At 38.3% G+C, this 18,220-nt stretch overlaps 1 protein-coding gene across 1 annotated transcript in view; it reads right to left on the bottom strand.

Annotated features, from left to right (window-relative positions):
• Positions 1-18,220, bottom strand: part of chn2 (chimerin 2) — a 46,405-nt gene that overhangs the window by 14,547 nt on the left and 13,638 nt on the right. The window contains exons 2-6 of the mRNA XM_060870490.1: positions 16,488-16,526; positions 9,945-10,000; positions 9,533-9,564; positions 3,295-3,408; positions 1,495-1,765 (exon numbers count right to left, since the gene is read on the bottom strand). Coding sequence (XP_060726473.1) covers positions 1,495-1,765; positions 3,295-3,408; positions 9,533-9,564; positions 9,945-10,000; positions 16,488-16,526 — 512 coding nt within the window. The remainder of the gene's footprint in view (positions 1-1,494; positions 1,766-3,294; positions 3,409-9,532; positions 9,565-9,944; positions 10,001-16,487; positions 16,527-18,220) is intronic.

Consider the following 18,220-nt stretch of genomic DNA (forward strand, 5'->3'; position numbering starts at 1 on the left):
TTAGTGACTTGAAGTTATTAGTAGTATTTCATTGGTCATTTGAACTGAATGAGTTTAATACAAACCTTAAAAGGTCACGAATTCCGACTGAGTAAGGAAACTAATGACAATTTTAATGAACATGTGTTCAGAACGTTTACAATTTAGAACAAGACAAACTCTATGGCTCCAATAAATTACAAAGTGTTATTACACACCTTTATATATTGAGTGTAATATTTGAATATCATTCCATAAAATATATCTATACATTATGAGAAACTGTGCGATTTCTTTTACAATTAAAGGTTTGGATTCTTAAATCTAAAATTATTAGCAGAGATATTGATTTGATTGAGAGAAAAGTAGGATCAGGTTCAGTTCTTATCTACAAACACTGTGCATTGATGCTAAGAAGTCAGGTGCCTTTTCTTGCCCTCTAGTGGTCACTAGAAGTATACAGTCAACAAATCAAAGTGTAACACTGTTATTAGCAAACACACCCTAGAATTTGTTGAAATCAGCTTTCAGAAGTAATTTGGGAAAGAATTATTTGCAGGCTATCACATATATTACACATCAATGCCAAAATCCATACAAGCTTGAAAGCTTTTCCTTGCATGCCGTCATCTTTCTTTTTTTTTTTTTTACTAAATAAGCTGTTTATGTGCCTGGAAAAAAAAAAGCCCAATTTGGGTCTCATCTGACCAGAGACACTTTATTTTTATTTTTTATGTGTGCCACATTACATTCAAGCAAAAAAAAAACTTCAAATATAAGCTATATAAAATACATAATAATAATAATAATAATAATAATAACAATAATAATAATAATAACAATAACAGCAACAATAATAATTATTGTTGTTGTTATTGTTATTATTATTATTATAGTTGCATAAAATATATACATTTTAAAATATTTTATTTTTAAACAACATTTCCAATATATGCAAACAAATTTTAGGAGTATCAACTCAATTATTGGAAATAACAATAATAATTTCTTTTAGTGGAAAGCAGTTTTGTACTGTTTATTTTATACAGTAATTTCTGTGATTGTAATGTCGGGACTAAATGTGCGTAAACAATTGGCACTAAAGTAAAAGCTTTCACTTTCATATCATATGTAAAGTGTCTGTTTAAATATTCATAAAGAAAACGGTGCAAGACTGACAGTTTGAAGTTTGTTCACACTCAACTGGCTACAGGTCTGTCTGAGAGACTGCAGTTAGAGAGATGATTGAGACAGTGGCAGATTTGCAACCATTATCTTCCATCAGAGCTGCTCATAAGGAACAAGAATATCCTGCCATCTGGGACACTCCATCAAAAACATAATTATTCACCCCCCCTCTTTCAGCATAAAGGTTTGTTCTCCTGTAGAATAACAATCGTCACAGCAGAACTACACTAGTAATTAATCACATTCTTTTCATAACCTTTTCACTCAATTTTTTCTAAGGGTGCCAATAATTTTGGAGCTGACTGTGCATGCAATGAAGCTTCTCACCTTGTCATTCTGTTGAAAGGTGACTTTCTTGGACTCCGATCGAGCTCGGCTCAGGCGCTGGCTCATCTTGTCCCTCAGTAATGCCGTATAGCCCACATGCTGGTAGATGGGGTTAGTGGTCATCTTGGCAATGTACTCGGCTGCTTTGGTCTCGATGTAGAGAGTTATGAGGCCATCAGTGACCAGGTCATGCACTGACTCGAAATGCTTCTCTCCCACAAAGTGCTTGCCATCGTGAAAGAGCCTGTAGTTTAAAGTCTGGCCTCCAAACCTAAGAGACAGAGAGGAAGAAAAGGGGTGGATGAATTTGTTAAGATTAAAAAATCTCCTATAGAGACATTTTGTTTTTCTGTATTGAAAAAAGCTGAAAACTGCTACAGGTAAGATGGAAGTCTAAGTGCAGTTACTGTGTCAACATACAGTACAGTCACATAAAAGACACATTTTGTATAGCGTGCTCAAGAACTGCATTGAAACAGAACTACTTTGTACTGTAGCACTCATCTAAGACGGGATAAAACTCTTTGGTAAAACATTCTCTCTGTTTCACTGTGAAAAAGATTTTTAATTCACATTACATCATCATATACACTGAGGAGAAATAATCAGAATCAGAAACTTTATCTAAGCTTTTATAGTAAAATATAAACTTATTTAAATATATTTTCAGTGCATATATCCCATTTCAAATTGACACACAGTGCATCATTTTACTTAGCGCATATAAATAAATAAATAAATAAATAAATAAATAAATAAAGAGAGAGCATAAGGGGAAAAAAGAATTCTTTTAAAAGTAAAATAAATAAATAAATAATAATAATAATAAAAAAATACATAAATAAACACAAAAACAATTAAATAAAACAAAAAAATAAACAAAAATTTTGTATAAGCTCTTAATACATTTTATTAAATTTTTCTTTGGATATTATATTTAAGAAATATTGCACAAGATAAGTGCGTTACACTGAATATCAGCACGGCTGGGATTCAGCCATAGACAGAAGCATGCAGCTAAAATAACTCGGGGAAATTCTTGCATGGCTCTGCCAATCTTCTGACTCGCATCCCATTGAAAATTTATGGAGGATTTTATAACTGCTAGTATAAGAGGCTAACCTTGGAATTGAAGACTTAATGACTTCATACTGTCGACATCTCAAAGCTGTAACTGGCAACAACTTTACAGTAAAGTACTGAAGTTAATGTATGGTGTCTGAAGTTTTTTTTCCCCAATGATGTTTTTTAAAACATTCTTTCTATGACTATGATAATCATGAAAAATACGCTTATACGATCTCTTATGACTATGAATATATACTTTTCTGATCACAAGTCTAAAGATAGTTGGTCTCACATCATTTGTATGATCCAAACTGAAATAAAATGATGACCTGGTCAGTTAGCCTCAGAATGTGCATGTTTTTTTTTTCTTTTCAGAGGCTCCAAAGAAGTTCTAAAAGTTGCTCTGGATAAAGGCATCGGCTCAACGTAATGTTAATCTAATGATATAATTTGAGGTTGAACAAATACAAGATTACATTAGTACATTAGTCTTCTTTATGTGTACACACACACGCACACACACAATTTAAACACACAGTAACAAGAATAATATGATCTTATTTTTGCAGAATTATTGGATGTAGTAAAGAGTTACATTTCTTGTGTAAATGCTTCTATGAACTATTTAGGAATATATTGTGTATGTGGGTGTGTATAGTATGCTTAGTATAGATCTTAATGAAAATATCTTTGTGTACATCTGTTTAAGGGTGTGTATCTGGGAGCACAAACCTCAATGCAAGTGTAAATGTTCCAGGCTGCCGCTGGCTCTCTCTGATGAGGTAAGCCCCCTCAGATCCACCCAGAAGCTCATCTGCCTGCTCTCTAGAGATCAGCCCATGGAACCTGCACCAAGAACCCCCACAAACTCGATCACACTTCCTTATACACGCACTCACTACACACGTGTTTCATTAATAAATTCAGACATTCCTCAGTCATATTCCGACAAATCCCACTCCTTGTGCTACAAGTATTCCCACCTCCTGTGTGAACATTGGCAAGTAGTCAAAATTTTCGAATCAACGGATGAATCTGATGCTTACGCACGGCTCAGATTACCTTGAAGTGCTGAATGAAAAACAACAGATAAACAATAAAACGCTAGAACAGAATACACAGCATACATTTGTGTTTATTCAGGTTTCCCCTGTTAAGTAATGAGTAACTTTACTGTGTTCTGCAACAAAAGCTTACCCAAGGGTCACATTCTTCACATTCACATTCAAGGGTCATTGCACTGAAACTCACAACATACAACAGCAGAAACTGAAAGTTTGTGATCTGCTTGAGGTTGATGTGATAGTGAAAATGAAGCAGACGTGGCATGAAGCAGGTTGATTTGTATTGGGTTGTGGTTTTTCATGCATGAGAGTCATCCACCTCACAGAACTGGTGTGTACTGAAACTATTTGTGGTTGAGATGCAATCTATTGAGTGTGATTAGACATTTTTAGTTTGAACTGGCCTTCTCTTGGCTTTGTCATTCTATCATTAGTAGTCACTGAACTTTCACTTTCTTTCTCAGGCTCTTTGCAGTCTCCTGATTCTTAGCACTTATAACAACAATCTTACCAAAAAAAATTATTCATAAGAACATATTCAATATTGAATACAACATATTCAATAGAACCTTGTGTTTCAATTGCATGCCAAAATAATGTATGGTCAAAAAATATATAATATGTATATTATTATATCTAATAATACTAAAATCATAGTATCTTCATTAGCCCCTGCTCTCTCTCTTTCTCTCTCTTTCTGTCTGTCTGTCTCTCTCTCACTCTCTCTCTCTCTGTCTCACTCTCTCTCTCTGTCTGTCTGTCTGTCTTTCTGTCTCTCTCTCACTCTGTTTATCTGTCTGTCTTTCTCTCTCTCTCTCTGTCTGCCTGTCTGTCAGTCTTTCTTTCTGTCTCTCTCTCTGTGAGTGTAGGCGCGTGCTTGTGTGTGTGTGTGTGTGTGTGTGTATATACACGTGTGTGTGAGCAGCATGGTAGAAGCGCATAGCGTCTCCGAACACCAAACAGTGTGAAAGTTTGACTCGGGTGTGTTTTAGCGGTCGGTAACGTGGTGGGGGACGAGAACGTTGTCTCTGCCTCCCGTATGAACAGTACGATATTTTTTTGAACGATGTAGAAAAAGTACCGTCAAGGCATTGTAGTAAACAACGGACTTAACTTGGTTTCTCCTGTCAGTTCCCCACTTAAAAAGGTTATGCTGTCTAATGTCCCTCTTTTTATTCTTGACGAGATAATAACCAAAGAGCTTTCTAGGTATGGGTTAGTATTTTCCCCCATTAAGAAAATCCCCCTTGGCTTTAAGTCCCCACATGTTAAACACCTAGTGTCTTTTAGGAGAGTGGCTTTTATGGTTTTTAAGACAAAATGCTGTTTAAATTCAACATCAATGGTTTTGATTGTAGCATCTTTGTATCTTCAGATACAGACATGAAATGCCTTCACTGTGGTAAAATGGGGCATCTTGTTTGGGCCTGTCCTGAGAGGCAGACCCCGGTGACCCCGGTGTTTCTGAGCAGGCTGTTAAGGGTCCCGGAACTGCTACTCCACTAGAGCTAAAGGAGAGTGAGCCCCAAACTTAGCCTACAGCCCAGCAGTCCACTGGAGTTACAAAAACCCTAGAAAAGCGCTACGTGACTGAGCTGGACTGAGAAAAGCCTTGCTTGGCTAATCCAGCCCAGGTAAAGCCTTGCTCGGTTGAACCGGACCCAGATAAGCCCTGCTCAGTGGATTCTGGTGCAGTGCTGGAGCTGCCTGCACTGACAGAGGCAGGCACAGGAGTGCAGAGCTTTTATTAAATTTGAAATCTTTAGGTTGAAGAAACTGATAACTAAAATTAGGTGAATCGAGAAAACCTCAATGATGACTCATATAATGTCTAGTGTGTTTTATGTTGGAGAGGTTTTTACCCTCTGTTTATTTTATCTAAATTTTATAATGAGTGGGATTCACATTACGAGCTTGAATATCAATGCAAGAGAGTACAGTAAGAGAATTAAGTTATATGAACTTTTAAAGCAAAAGCATACTGATGTTGCCATGCTACAGGAAACCCGCAGCGATGGGATGGTTTGGTCATTTTAAATCATAACACAACACAGTGTTGTGGTGTCACCTTGCTGTTTGCTCGCAATTTTATTACTTGTTCTTAGATACAAGGAGGCTTTTAAATGTGAAAATTTTTTATAAGAATGAAGTTTTATTTTTTATCTGTATGTACGCTCCCACCAATGCAGTGGAGAGGATGTTTTTTTAGATAAACTTAACAATATGATTGCTGACTGCAACACTGCTGATATTTGAATTTTAGGTGGAGATTTTAACTGTACAACAGATATTTTATATCGGAACCATGCAGAACATCATGTGGCTTCCCATAAGCTTCTTTGGGAGATGATGGAGGCCCGCAAGTTAAGTGATATATAGAGAACTTGATATATAGAGAAGACAAAGAGACAGTACACCTGGGCCAGTACACAGTACACGACATAGACAACACACTCTACATGGCAAGATTAGATTGTTTTTATGGTTTTGAGCATCAGCTGGTGTTTTTTTTTTACAAAGTGTTGTATTGTTCCAGTAGGTATCTCTGATCACAGTATGGTACAATGTACTATAATTAAAAAGGTTGTAAAGCCTAAGAGTACCTACTGGCATTTTAACACAGCACTTTTAAGGGAAAATTAATTTTAGAAAGTCTTTTATGGAATTGTTTTAAATCTGAGAAAGCAGCTTTTAGCTCATTACCGCAGTGGTGGGATGTGACTAAAACATAAATAAAATTTTGGTGTCAACAGTACACTCTTAACATCACAAGAGACATAGATAGAAGAGATAGAAATAGTGGAACTCCAGCGTTTGGAGGCCACAGGAGATCGAGGACATATTGAAGCCTTGCAAAAATCAGCAGGGAGTGCTGGTCCGCTCACGCTTTAAAAGCGCGACTGAGAAGGATGCTCCTTCCAAGTACTTTTTCAGTTTAGAGCAAAAGAATGGACAGAAAAGATTTGTACATGCTCTGCAAACAGAATCAGGGGATCTCTCAATGGAGCCCACTAAAATTCCCAGCAGACAGTAAGCTTCTACTCAAAGCTATACAGCAGTAAGTAGTCAGGGGCACAGATGGTGGAGGAGAACTTCCTCCTGATCCTGCCAAAGCTCTGAGAGGAACCGGCCAGGGAGGTAGACAAAGAGCTGACGCTGGAGGAGCTTCACAAGGCTCTCCAGGGCATGGAGAATGAAACAGACGGTCTCCCTGTTGAGTTTTACAAGACTTTCTTGGCAGTTAAAGGGCAGAAAGTACTGGACATCTTAAGGAGAGGAGAGGTAGACTCCCTTTGAGCTGCAGTTGGGCTGTCCTGGCCCTACTGCCAAAAAAGGAGACCTGACAGACCTGAATAACTAGGACCCAGTGTCACTACTGTGCACTCTCAAATGTATTAGCCTCATGACTGACTAAGGTAATGGAGCCGCTCATTAACCAGGACCAGACATACTGTGTGTCTGATGGGTCCATGTTTGATAACGTATATTTGATTCGTGACATTTTGGACTGGACTGATTTTTCTAGATCAGGAAAAGGCATTTGACCGGGTTGAACATGAATACTTGTGAAAGGTGCTGGAAACCTTCGGGTTCAACCCAGGTTTTATAGCCATGATTAAAGTGTTGTACAGTTAAATTGTGAGTGTACTGAAGGTTAACGGTGGTTTATGTGCCCCTTTTAAAGAGTACAGAGGTATACGACAAGGCTGTTGTAAGGCATGCTGTATTCACTAGCAATTGAAGCGCTTTTAAATAGACTGAGATCAAATCTTTCTGGTTTTAATATTCCACACAGCAATGCTTCACTATGTCTTTCAGTGTATGCGGATGACCTGGTAGTAATTTTTGCCTCTCAGAAAGATGTGAATGTTTTAACTGATATTTTAAATGATTTTCAGTTTTTAATCCTCTGCCAAGGTCAACTGGGCAAAAAGTGAAGCCATTTTAGTTGGGGATTGGGGAGGTGGGCAGCCTACACTTCTAGGAGGTTTATTGTGGAAAAGAGGTAGTTTTAAGTGCTTGGGTGTCTATCTTGAAAATAATGAGTTTTTAAATAAAAATTGGGAGATCACTGTAGAGAATGTAAAGGGCAGACTGAGCAGGTGGATGTGGCTGATCCCAAGGATGTCCTTCAGAGGACGTTCGCTAGTCATCAACAACCTCGCCGCGTTGTCCCTCTGGCACAAGCTGGCATACGTGGATCTGCCACCAAAACTGCTTGTGTATTTATTCTGGGATGGTCTATACTAGATTCCTCAGAGCGTTCTCCATCTGCCCAAGGAGGAAAGAGGGCAGGGGTTGGTCCAGCTAACCAGTAGAACCGCAGCTTTCCGCCTTTAGTTCCTCCAGAGACTCCTCACTGGACCTAAAGATTTGGATAGCAGAAGCCAGTGGATTACTATGCACAGTTGGTGGTCTGAGGCTGGATAGGACTTTGTTTTTAACGGACACCAAAACACTGGACATTTCTGGATTACTGTTGTTTTATCGTGGACTGTTTAAAATCTGGAACTTTTTTACAAAGCAGAACAAAGACAGTGGACCATTATACTGGCTGCAGGAGGAGCCTCTTGTTTATGGTGGGCACATGGGCATCTCCAGTGTGACCGTCCCTGCACTGTCCACGACTCTTATCTCCGCAGGCATTGTGACACTCCGAGAGCTTGTGAACATCGACCGGTCAAAGGTAGAAGACCTGGCAGCGCGGTCTGCGGTCCCTGCGTGCTGTCAATCAACTCTTACACCGCTGGAGGTTCTCCCTAACATCACAGGAGCATGATCAGATGATGGACCATCAGTATACAGAGACTGGTCCTGTAGAAGAGGGACCCTTTCCCCAGCTGAACATCGCTCCTGACCTTGAGGAGTGTAAAGGTCCCCTCTTGGAGTGCCAGGGTGAGGGGGAGATGGACTTTTGGACAGTGTCGGGGAAGCTGCTCTACAGAGCTTGTGTTTAGGTTTTAAATAAGAAAAACCTGAGTGGGAGGGTAGACACCCAATGGAGAAGTGTACTTAGTTTTAATGATGATATTAAACCAGAGTGGAGTGCACTGTACAAACCACCGTTAAACAAAAAAGCTGCTGACCTCCAATGGAGGATTTTACATGGCATTATCTCTGTGAACTCTTTTATTTCCATTTTAACCCTGAAGTTGCACATGATTGTCCATTCTGTTCACAGAGAGAAACTGTTTTTATTATTTATTTAACTGTATTTAACTGTTTTGCTTTTATTCACTGCTCCATGTTACAGTCATTGTTTGAGTTTTTATGGAGCATTTTAAGGTCTTTTAATGTTGATTGTACTTTTCAGTGTTTTATCCTTTGTAATATGTCAGGAGAAGCAGGTTCAGGTGCCAGCTGATCAATTTTATCTTTGGTCAGGCAAAAATGGCAATATACCTGAGCCGAAAAAAAAAACCCCAAGATAGCACGGAATACTGACTATGATGCTAAAAGGATTTTCTCCAGGTTTCAAGAGTTCTAAATGATTAAAATTATGATAGATTTAGTATCAGTATTTATTATCATCTATTTAGTATGATAGAATTAAAATTAAGATTAGAATTATTATAACTATGGTGTTATAACAATGCTCTGTGCTCTGTTACTGAAGGGTATTTGTTAGATTTTTTTTACTTTAGAGATAACTCTTCATAACTGTTGTCTTTACCCTAATTTATTGAAATTTGTTTATATTTATTTATTTATCTATTTATTTAACTTATTTATTGAGTCATTCTGATTTTTGTGTGTGACTTGTGCAAATAAAGTATTGTAAAAAGTAAAAAAAAAAAACTAACTCTCTCTCTCTCTCTCATTGGATTCCACTTATAGCCGACATGTCTCATCAGCGCTCTGCATGCCAAACTGGAAAAGTGAAAATAATAAAATGATACACTCACTCTCGACCATAGTGCTTGGGCCTGCTCTTGATCTAAAAAAAAAAAAAAAGCAGACACAGAAAGAGACAAACTGAACTGGTGAAGACAAACAGGTTTATATCACCCAGTCCACTTTCCTAAATCTCATCTTGCACAGGCAAGTCTCTACAAATCCAGTTTATACTCAGTAAAGGCTTCAAATGACAGGCCGGGTGCACAGTAACCACTAATATTGATTCTATCCGGTAACATCCACTATATCATTACAGTTATTGAGTGACTCTAGATCATATATACAGTAAGGGCATAAGTATGAAGTATTTAATGGGGAACACAAGTTATTTACGGATTATAAGCTCAGGTAGGATTTCACACAGAAATGATTTACGATGATCACTCGTAGCAAAGTATAATGGCATGCAACTTTACTGACCTCCTGTGGACATGTTATTCTCTTTGGTCTGGGTGCCTCCTGCTGTAGCTGGTACACTATGACACACACACAAACACAAACACACTTTTTAAATGTAACTGTGAGATTAAACAATTGGACAAGTCTGCCATTCTAAATGTCAAAAATGTCAGTTAAGAGCTATTAGACTGCAGTAAAAGTGCCCTGACATTCATGTTGAAGACAATGCTAAAGGCATCGGGGTTATAAGTTATGGTGTAATCATCTTTACACAATATTACACTGGCATAATATCCAGGAATGTTTACCCATATTATATTATACTGCCAGAACTGCCATCCTTATAGCTCTGCAATTTAAGCCTGTATGTATGTGTGTTATAGCTGAAATAGGAACAGACATTTCCTTTTAAATAAATAAATAGGAACCAATCAAACATACTAATATGGAATAATCAACGAATACCCAGTGGAAGCCATGCCCCCTTTCCACATCTCTCATGCTCTTCTTTGTACTCCTATAATTCCTTCGTTTTCTATCACAGTAAATGAAGGTTATTTTATAATAGTTGATATAGATTAATATCTATCAATATATATTTGACGTATTTTTTTTTTTTTTTTTACAAAAAAGACATGGATTTGAGATTAAAAGATGAACATTGGCTTTCATTTGCTGATATTTAAAACTAGCTGTGTAAAATACCTTAGAACATAGAACCCCATGTTTCAAGAGATCAAACATATTGAGACATACAGTATGACTGACAGTGACTTCTTTTGACTAAGATGTGCTCTGTTAGATTAATTGTTTATACAATAAATAGCTCTGAATGTCTACTATTGGTTTTAGCCCTGAGTTTCCCCTGTGAACACTGGCTTTGTTTTTTAAAAGACAATATTTAAGGATAAACCAATATGAAGACCAGAGAGCAGTCTATGGGAAAAAGGAAAGCCTTTTTTGAAGCTGAGAAAAAGGGCAAATCAATCAGAGCTATTACACAAGCATTGGGCATAGCCAGTACAACAACTTGGAATGCCCTGAAAAAGAAAAAACTGGTGTACTAACAACCAGCAGTTTATTTGATATTTGTGGGGGAATAAAACAACAGTTCATGGGCCGAGCACACTGGAGTTTGAGTCATGGCTTGGACGTGCATGTCTGCTTCTGGAACACCTATCTTCATTGATGATGTAACTGATGATTATAGCAGCAGAATGAATTTAGACTTTTAGGATTAAATTTAGAATTTAGATCTACAGAAATATTCTGTTTGCCGGTTTTCCAGAGAAATATGCAGGAATTGCAGAGAAATCATGCAGGAATAAAATAAGCCAAAACACAACAAAGTGGAAGCTTTTAGATCGGCCAAGCTAGTCTGAGTATGTAGTTCAAATACCTTTGGAGGGGACTGTGTTTACGTAACATCACTCAACTATATTTAACATCAGTAAAAAATGGCTCTCTTTTTTGGTCTTTTAAATGTGGTGATGATAATTAGAAAATTATTAAATACAATGTTTTTTGATCGTCTGTGCTAGCCAGAACTCATACATTCAACAGTAAAAATCAGTGACTATTGAGCAGGGAAAAATCCTATATGGCATACAAATATTTGGCCTATATCCTGCAACCCAACAGTGCACTTGCTAAGCCTTGCTGTCCAACAACAGCAAGGCTTTTCCTTTTAATTCACCATAAACATCAATGCTTAAGCATGGGAAAAGTGTACTGATTTTAAAATGCCAGTAGTCTTTAGTTCTCTCGCTCTCTCTCTCTCACACACAAAAAGGGCTATAAATCACAACAGATTGTATGAGAGTGATTATTTCAGTGCAGAATGCGTGCCCTCAGCCACATGCAGCATATTTATTTATTAATCCTTCTTGCTGGATTTCAGAGGTACACCAGCATTTGATTTCAGCACAGAAAGGCAAGCGAATGGATGTGGATAATAAATGCGCATTTGGGCATGTTGGTAAATTCGGGGAAGAATGAAGTGGATTAGGGAAGCTGATGGATCAATCAAACCTAACAATGAGTCAAACACTGAACAGAGGAGATCAGTGACATTACTCTTTTCCTTACATGTCTAATTGTAAATTATTTATTAGCTTAGCTACTAAGGTTAACACCAGTTAATAATCACTGTTCCCAACAAACTGTCTGTAGTAATGGATCACACATTATAAAATTTCAGGTGCTTCCCATTTTCAAGTTATTGATTCAGGAGCAGTGAGTATATCTATTATAATTCTCTAGTTGTTGCAGAATATATATAAGACATTTTCTGTTTTGGTATTGATGCATAGCATTAATTGTTATTATTTTTTTAATTATTTTTATTTTATATTCTTTTTTATACATTTCATTTTCTTATGCTTATTTGCTAAATTGAACTGTATATTTATGTTCATCTTTTATTTTATCCTGTACTTTTTCATTTTTACTTAACACTTTCAGCTAATACACCTATGTAAATATCACTAGAGTTAAAGTTTACTATATTATAAATATTACTGTAAAAGAGCAGTGGCATATGAGCGTAGCATGACTGGGTGGATTAATCAGGATGTGAAAAACAGCAGCAGATGTCCCGGGGCACTTGAGGGTGATATGGGCTAGAAGTGTCCTTGATGAGTTCATTAGAAAACAGCCTCTCTTAGACAGTAGCATGGTCTTCGGGACCTGTGGCAGATTTGCTGGGTGGGGAGCAGGAAGGCATCCGACTGTGTGTTTTTATCAGGGACACTCAGGACAAGCAGAGTGAAGCCTGGACAACATCCAGTAAACATGATATAGACATGGCCTAGCCAGAAATACAACACAGAGTGTGTGGGGTTGAAATACACACACACATACACTACCATTATGGGCTTGGAAGAAGATTAGAGTATGACTGATGCACCAACCACAAAGCAATGCAGTGTCTGTTAACAGAACCAAGGAGCACAGCTATAAGATAGAGTATGACATGTTCCATGATAAGAACTACAAAGATAGCTCCTAGCTATAGGGTCTTGTTTTTCTTCATTAAGCATTTACATGGCAATACATTATTTCTCAGCTGACTGAAAAACACAACATGCGGAAGAAAATGTTCTGGGGTTACACTGCTAGTCACTGTACACTACATTTATAGCATTTGGCAGATGCCCTTATTCAGAGCGACGTACATAAGTGCTTAAATCTCTATCATTGGATACATTAATGCTGGCTCACTAGGTTACATACTTAAGATACCATGAGATTAAAACATTGTTCAAAGTTACAATAAAAAAAGTTTAAAAAGGTTTTTTTTTAATAAATGCAGAAGATAGGGAAAGAAGTGCTAGTTGAAGTGTTTCCTGAATAAGTAGGTCTTCAACCGCCGCTTGAAAATAGCCAGTGGACTCAGCTGTCCGGACCTCTAGGGGAAGTTCATTCCACCACCTTGGTGCCAGAACAGAGAAGAGTCTTGTAGTATACTTGCCTCTTACCCTGAGAGATGGTGGGACCAGTCGAGCAGTGCTGGTAGATCGGAGGGTGCGGGGTGCAGTGCGAGGGGTGATGAGGGCTTTTAGGTAAGAGGGAGCTGGTCCGTGTTTGGCTTTGTAGGCCAGCATCAGTGTTTTGAATCTGATGCGTGCAGTTACCGGAAGCCAGTGGAGGGATCGCAGCAGTGGGGTGGTATGCGAGAACTCTGGCAGGTTGAAAACAAGCTGTGCAGCTGCATTTTGGATCATTTGCAGAGGACGGATTGCATTCATAGGTAGACCTGCCAGCAGTGTGTTGCAGTAATGTAGTCTTGAGATGACAAGAGACTGAACAAATACCCGAGCAGCCTGTGTGGACAGAAATGGCCGAATCCTTCTAATGTTGTAGAGCAGAAACTGACATGAGCGAGTCACATTAGCAACATGAGAGGAAAAGGACAGTTGATTGTCCATGTTTACCCCAAGGTTGCAAGCTGTGGCTGAAGGGGAGATCAGATCGTTGTGCAGAGATATAGCAAGGTCATGACCTGGGGAAGAATCACCTGGGATTAACAGCATTTCAGTTTTGCTAGGATTGAGCAGTCTTCCATGATGATATTTCTGCCAGACATGCTGAGATCCGATCAGAAGCTGTGGTATCTGAGGGTGGGAAAGAGAAGATAAGTTGTGTATCATCAGCATAGCAGTGGTAAGAAAACCCATGTGAGAAAATAACTTCCCCAAGAGAGTCAGTATACAGGGGGCACGGTGGCTTAGAGGTTAGCACGTTCGCCTCACACCTCCAAGGTTGGGGGTTCGATTCCCGCCTCCGCCTTGTGTGTGTTCCCCCCGTGCCACGGGGGCTTCCTCTGGGTACTCCGGTGCATGGTAGGTTGATTGTCATCTCTGGAAAATTGTCCGTAGTGTGTGGAATGAGAATGAGAGTGTGTGTGCCCTGCGATGGGTGCCCTGCCTTGATGCCCGATGACGCCCGAGATAGGCACAGGCTCCCCGTGACCCGAGGTAGTTCGGATAAGTGTTGAGTCAGTATACAGGGAGAAATGAAGAGGAGTACACTGTACACTGCTTATTAGTACCTGCTTATTAGTACCTGCCTAGTACACTGCTTATTACAATTTAATCACTATTATTGCCAGAGACCAAAAAAGTTTGATAAAGGTAACAATAATACAGATAACCTATTGTCCAAAAAAAGTTGCATGATCTTTCAATTTCTCGATTTAAACTTGGCACCAACACCATGACTCCATAGACCCAACCTGCATGTTTCAACAGTGTAGGCTGGAGGAGGTGGAGTAAAGGTTTTCTTGGCACACTTTGGGCTTTTAATATCAATAAATTAATCACTGGAATGAATCACAACTTGACTATTTGAGTATTGCTAATGACCATTATATAACTTCATGGACACAATTTTGCAATAGATAATTTTACAAGTATATAACTTCATGGCCATCTTAATAGCTTAATAGCCATCTAATGACTAATTCCAGCATGATAATGCACCACGTTACAAAGCAAAAGTTCCTCAAACTGATTTTATAACCATGAAGTCAGTGATTTGCAGTGACCTTCCCAGTCACCAGATCTGAATCCAAAGAACTCCTTTGGGATGTGATAAAAAATAAGATTGCATGATGCAGTCATTTCAGCATGGACAAAAGAATTTATCCATCTTGTTGAATCCATGCCACAAAGAACTGAGGATGTTCATCAATCCTGACCCCCTATCCCTAGTTAGAGCCTCTTCATCTGGGGTGCACTCTGCTGGGCATAGATCTGCATGGACAGCCTGTGACTCATGGGACTGCTGTGGATAAAGGCTGCTTGGAGACTGTCACAGAGTCTTTGAGCTACTGTTGCGTCAGTCAGCTTTATGATCGGGTCTTCATTAGCAATCATTTGAAGACTTGGCAGGAAGGAAATAGCACTGACACATTAGTTCCTCAGGAGTTCTTGGTTGCATAATTCCACTCAACTACAAGCTGTTATTATTATTATTATGGACATTATTTACTGTCTATTATCATCCAGTTGAGGATGGGTTCCCGTTCTGAGTCTGGTTTCCTCTGAAGAGTTCTTCCTAGGGAAGTTTTCTTCTCAGGGAGTTTTTCCTTGCCCCACTTACTTCTGAGTCGCTCATTATGGAAAATTGTTAGAAATAAATACTAACTTAATTTTAAACTTTCAAATTTTTATTCTGTTTCTATACTTATATAACCTTGCTTTAAGACAACATGAACTGTTAAAAGAGAACATTGTTTGTGTGATCAGATCAGATGCTCAGCAGGATTTAATTAAACAAAAGCTAAAAAAATGTGTAGAATCTAACAAATTTAGACCAACAAATTTAGAAACAAAAACCGAAATTTTTGGTGATTTCTTTACCCTGGACTAAATCAGCGAGTGAACACAGGAGAATGTTTGCTACACATGCATGTGTTGTGTCCTTGTATGTCTAACTTTTCAGATGTGTGGATGTGTGGTATTAATACTGTTAATTTGACACTGTAACACTTTGGTCCACTGTTCGATGGCCATCAAGGTCGTAACTTACAAGAAAGCCAAAGAAATCCCAAACACCAGGACAAGATTTGGTCCTGACGGAAATATTGATTTTAATATCAACAAGTCTTATATTGGCTTTCTTCTTTAAATCCCAGCAGTATCACCTGATTTAAAAAAAAAAAAAGAAATACCCTTTTTTAGAGGAGGACGTGTGAGCTTGATTAATTATACATTTAAAAAGTAAAGTAAAGTAAAGTCAAATTAAAAAGTATTTTCTAACAGCTTAATTTAATGGAATTTGCATGGAATCGTGAGCCTACAACATACTACTGATTTAGTTTGTGTGGCAATATCGCACTAACTAATTATCCTAGGAGTGCCGTGAGGAGAAATGCTTTTTCTTTCAGAGTAGAACAGTAAGTGTTTTAAGTATATCTATTTTTTCCTAAGTTGGCGAGGGTGCAAGGGTGTGGATTTGCGTCATTTCATAAGCTTATGGGCTTGACAAAGCAAATTACTCAAATTCCAACGGTGGGGGTGGGGTTTAATCTCACGAAATTTGCTGCCATTTCACACTTACAGTAGGATTTCCATATTGGTGGCTGGTAGTCCTCAGGATCTGTAAAACATGAAATAGAAAATACGCAGGTCAGTATTCTATATCCATATAAGTGGGTGTTGAAATACAGTTGCATCACCACATTATTCCCACTTCATCATGTCACTGGCATAATCAGTGTCTGGAGAGACAGGGTTGTATGCTTCAAGGTTATTATGTTGTTTTATTAGTGTGAGTTACTCTGTGCTCGAGCAACCGTTAGCGGTCACACACCTCCACCGATCCCACCTCCGACGCCTCAGGGAGCGCCACAGTGTAATTCTGAATCTATTTATTCCCCTTACAAAAGGAAAAATCGATATACACACATCCAGCCACCCACACACTCACACCAACTCGAGCTAAACACACCAAATGATCCATCACTTACCTGTACGAATACATATAATCCATAACGATGTCATGAAAATGCACATGAAAGAGCAACGTAAACTAAATTAGCAGAGCAGCCGACAACACATTTGTTGTCATAAAGGATTCCTGACAAAGACTGCAATAGAGGCAGGATATTTCTTAAATGCAATTCAACTGTATAAATCTATATAACTTAATATCAAAAATACAGGTTTCTGGTTTCCCTGCACTCATGACACCAAACCTTATCAAGTTGTGATGAAGGAATATGACGTTCCTAATCCAAAGTGTTCCAAATCTGCCTGTCATGTGTCACCCATCAGAATAAGGAAAAATAAAATCTTAGACTTTGACTGTGGCATGATTGCTGGTGACAGACAGGCTAGTTAGAGTTTCTATAACTGCTGATCTTTTGGGATTTTCACACACAAGGGCTCTAGAGTGTACTCAGTATTGGTGCAATAAAGTAAAAACATCCAGTGAGTGGCAGTTCAATCATGTCAACATGGTTCAGAATCCCAAAGGAAGGTTTCCAACATCTTGTGGATCCATGGCATGAAGAACCAAATCTGTTTTAAGGACAAACGGAGGCCCTACATAATATAGTTCCCAGTGAGTGAATGTCAACAGAAATCTAACAGATGTATTTTACTGAAAGAAAACACCCCAAAGATTACTACAGTTCATGATTGCTAAAAAACACAGCATCTGTCTGGGCTTCCTCTAGGTTTACTAGGTCTAGGTTTTCCTCTAGGAAGTATTCAAAGATATGCAGGTAACGGATTTATCATGTATATATATATATATATATATATATATATATATATATATATATATATATATATATATATATAAGCATTGTGTCATGTAAAAGCGATGTATTTTATCAGAAAAATGTATGGAATTGTGCACTTGATGAGAAAGATTTCTTCTGATCCTGTGCACAATTGCATACATATTATTGCATGCAGGTTTGGCACTAGGCACTAGATTCACCTGTTAACATTTCTTTTATTAATTTCCTTTGGTACCAACACTGACGCGGTAAGGAGCAAGGCGTTTTGGGTGCATGGCGTTTCTCCATGCAGTAATGCCTGCAAATGATGAGCAGTGATTATATTAAAAAAAAACTTTTTAGCCACAAGGATGAGCTATACTGCTTGAGACCTATGAAAGGTTGGGGTTATACATCAATAAAGCATTCGGTCTCCTCTGCTGACCATAACATCCTTATACACACCACTATGAAACTAGATAAACCAATCATGTTATTCTGCATGCTGCAGAAAGCGGCATTTTCAGGAAGAAAATCCTTCAGCTCTATGGACAACTTCTTGGCT

Source organism: Tachysurus vachellii, chromosome 5 (assembly GCF_030014155.1).
Source record: "Tachysurus vachellii isolate PV-2020 chromosome 5, HZAU_Pvac_v1, whole genome shotgun sequence".
Taxonomy (NCBI): Eukaryota; Metazoa; Chordata; class Actinopteri; order Siluriformes; family Bagridae; genus Tachysurus; species Tachysurus vachellii.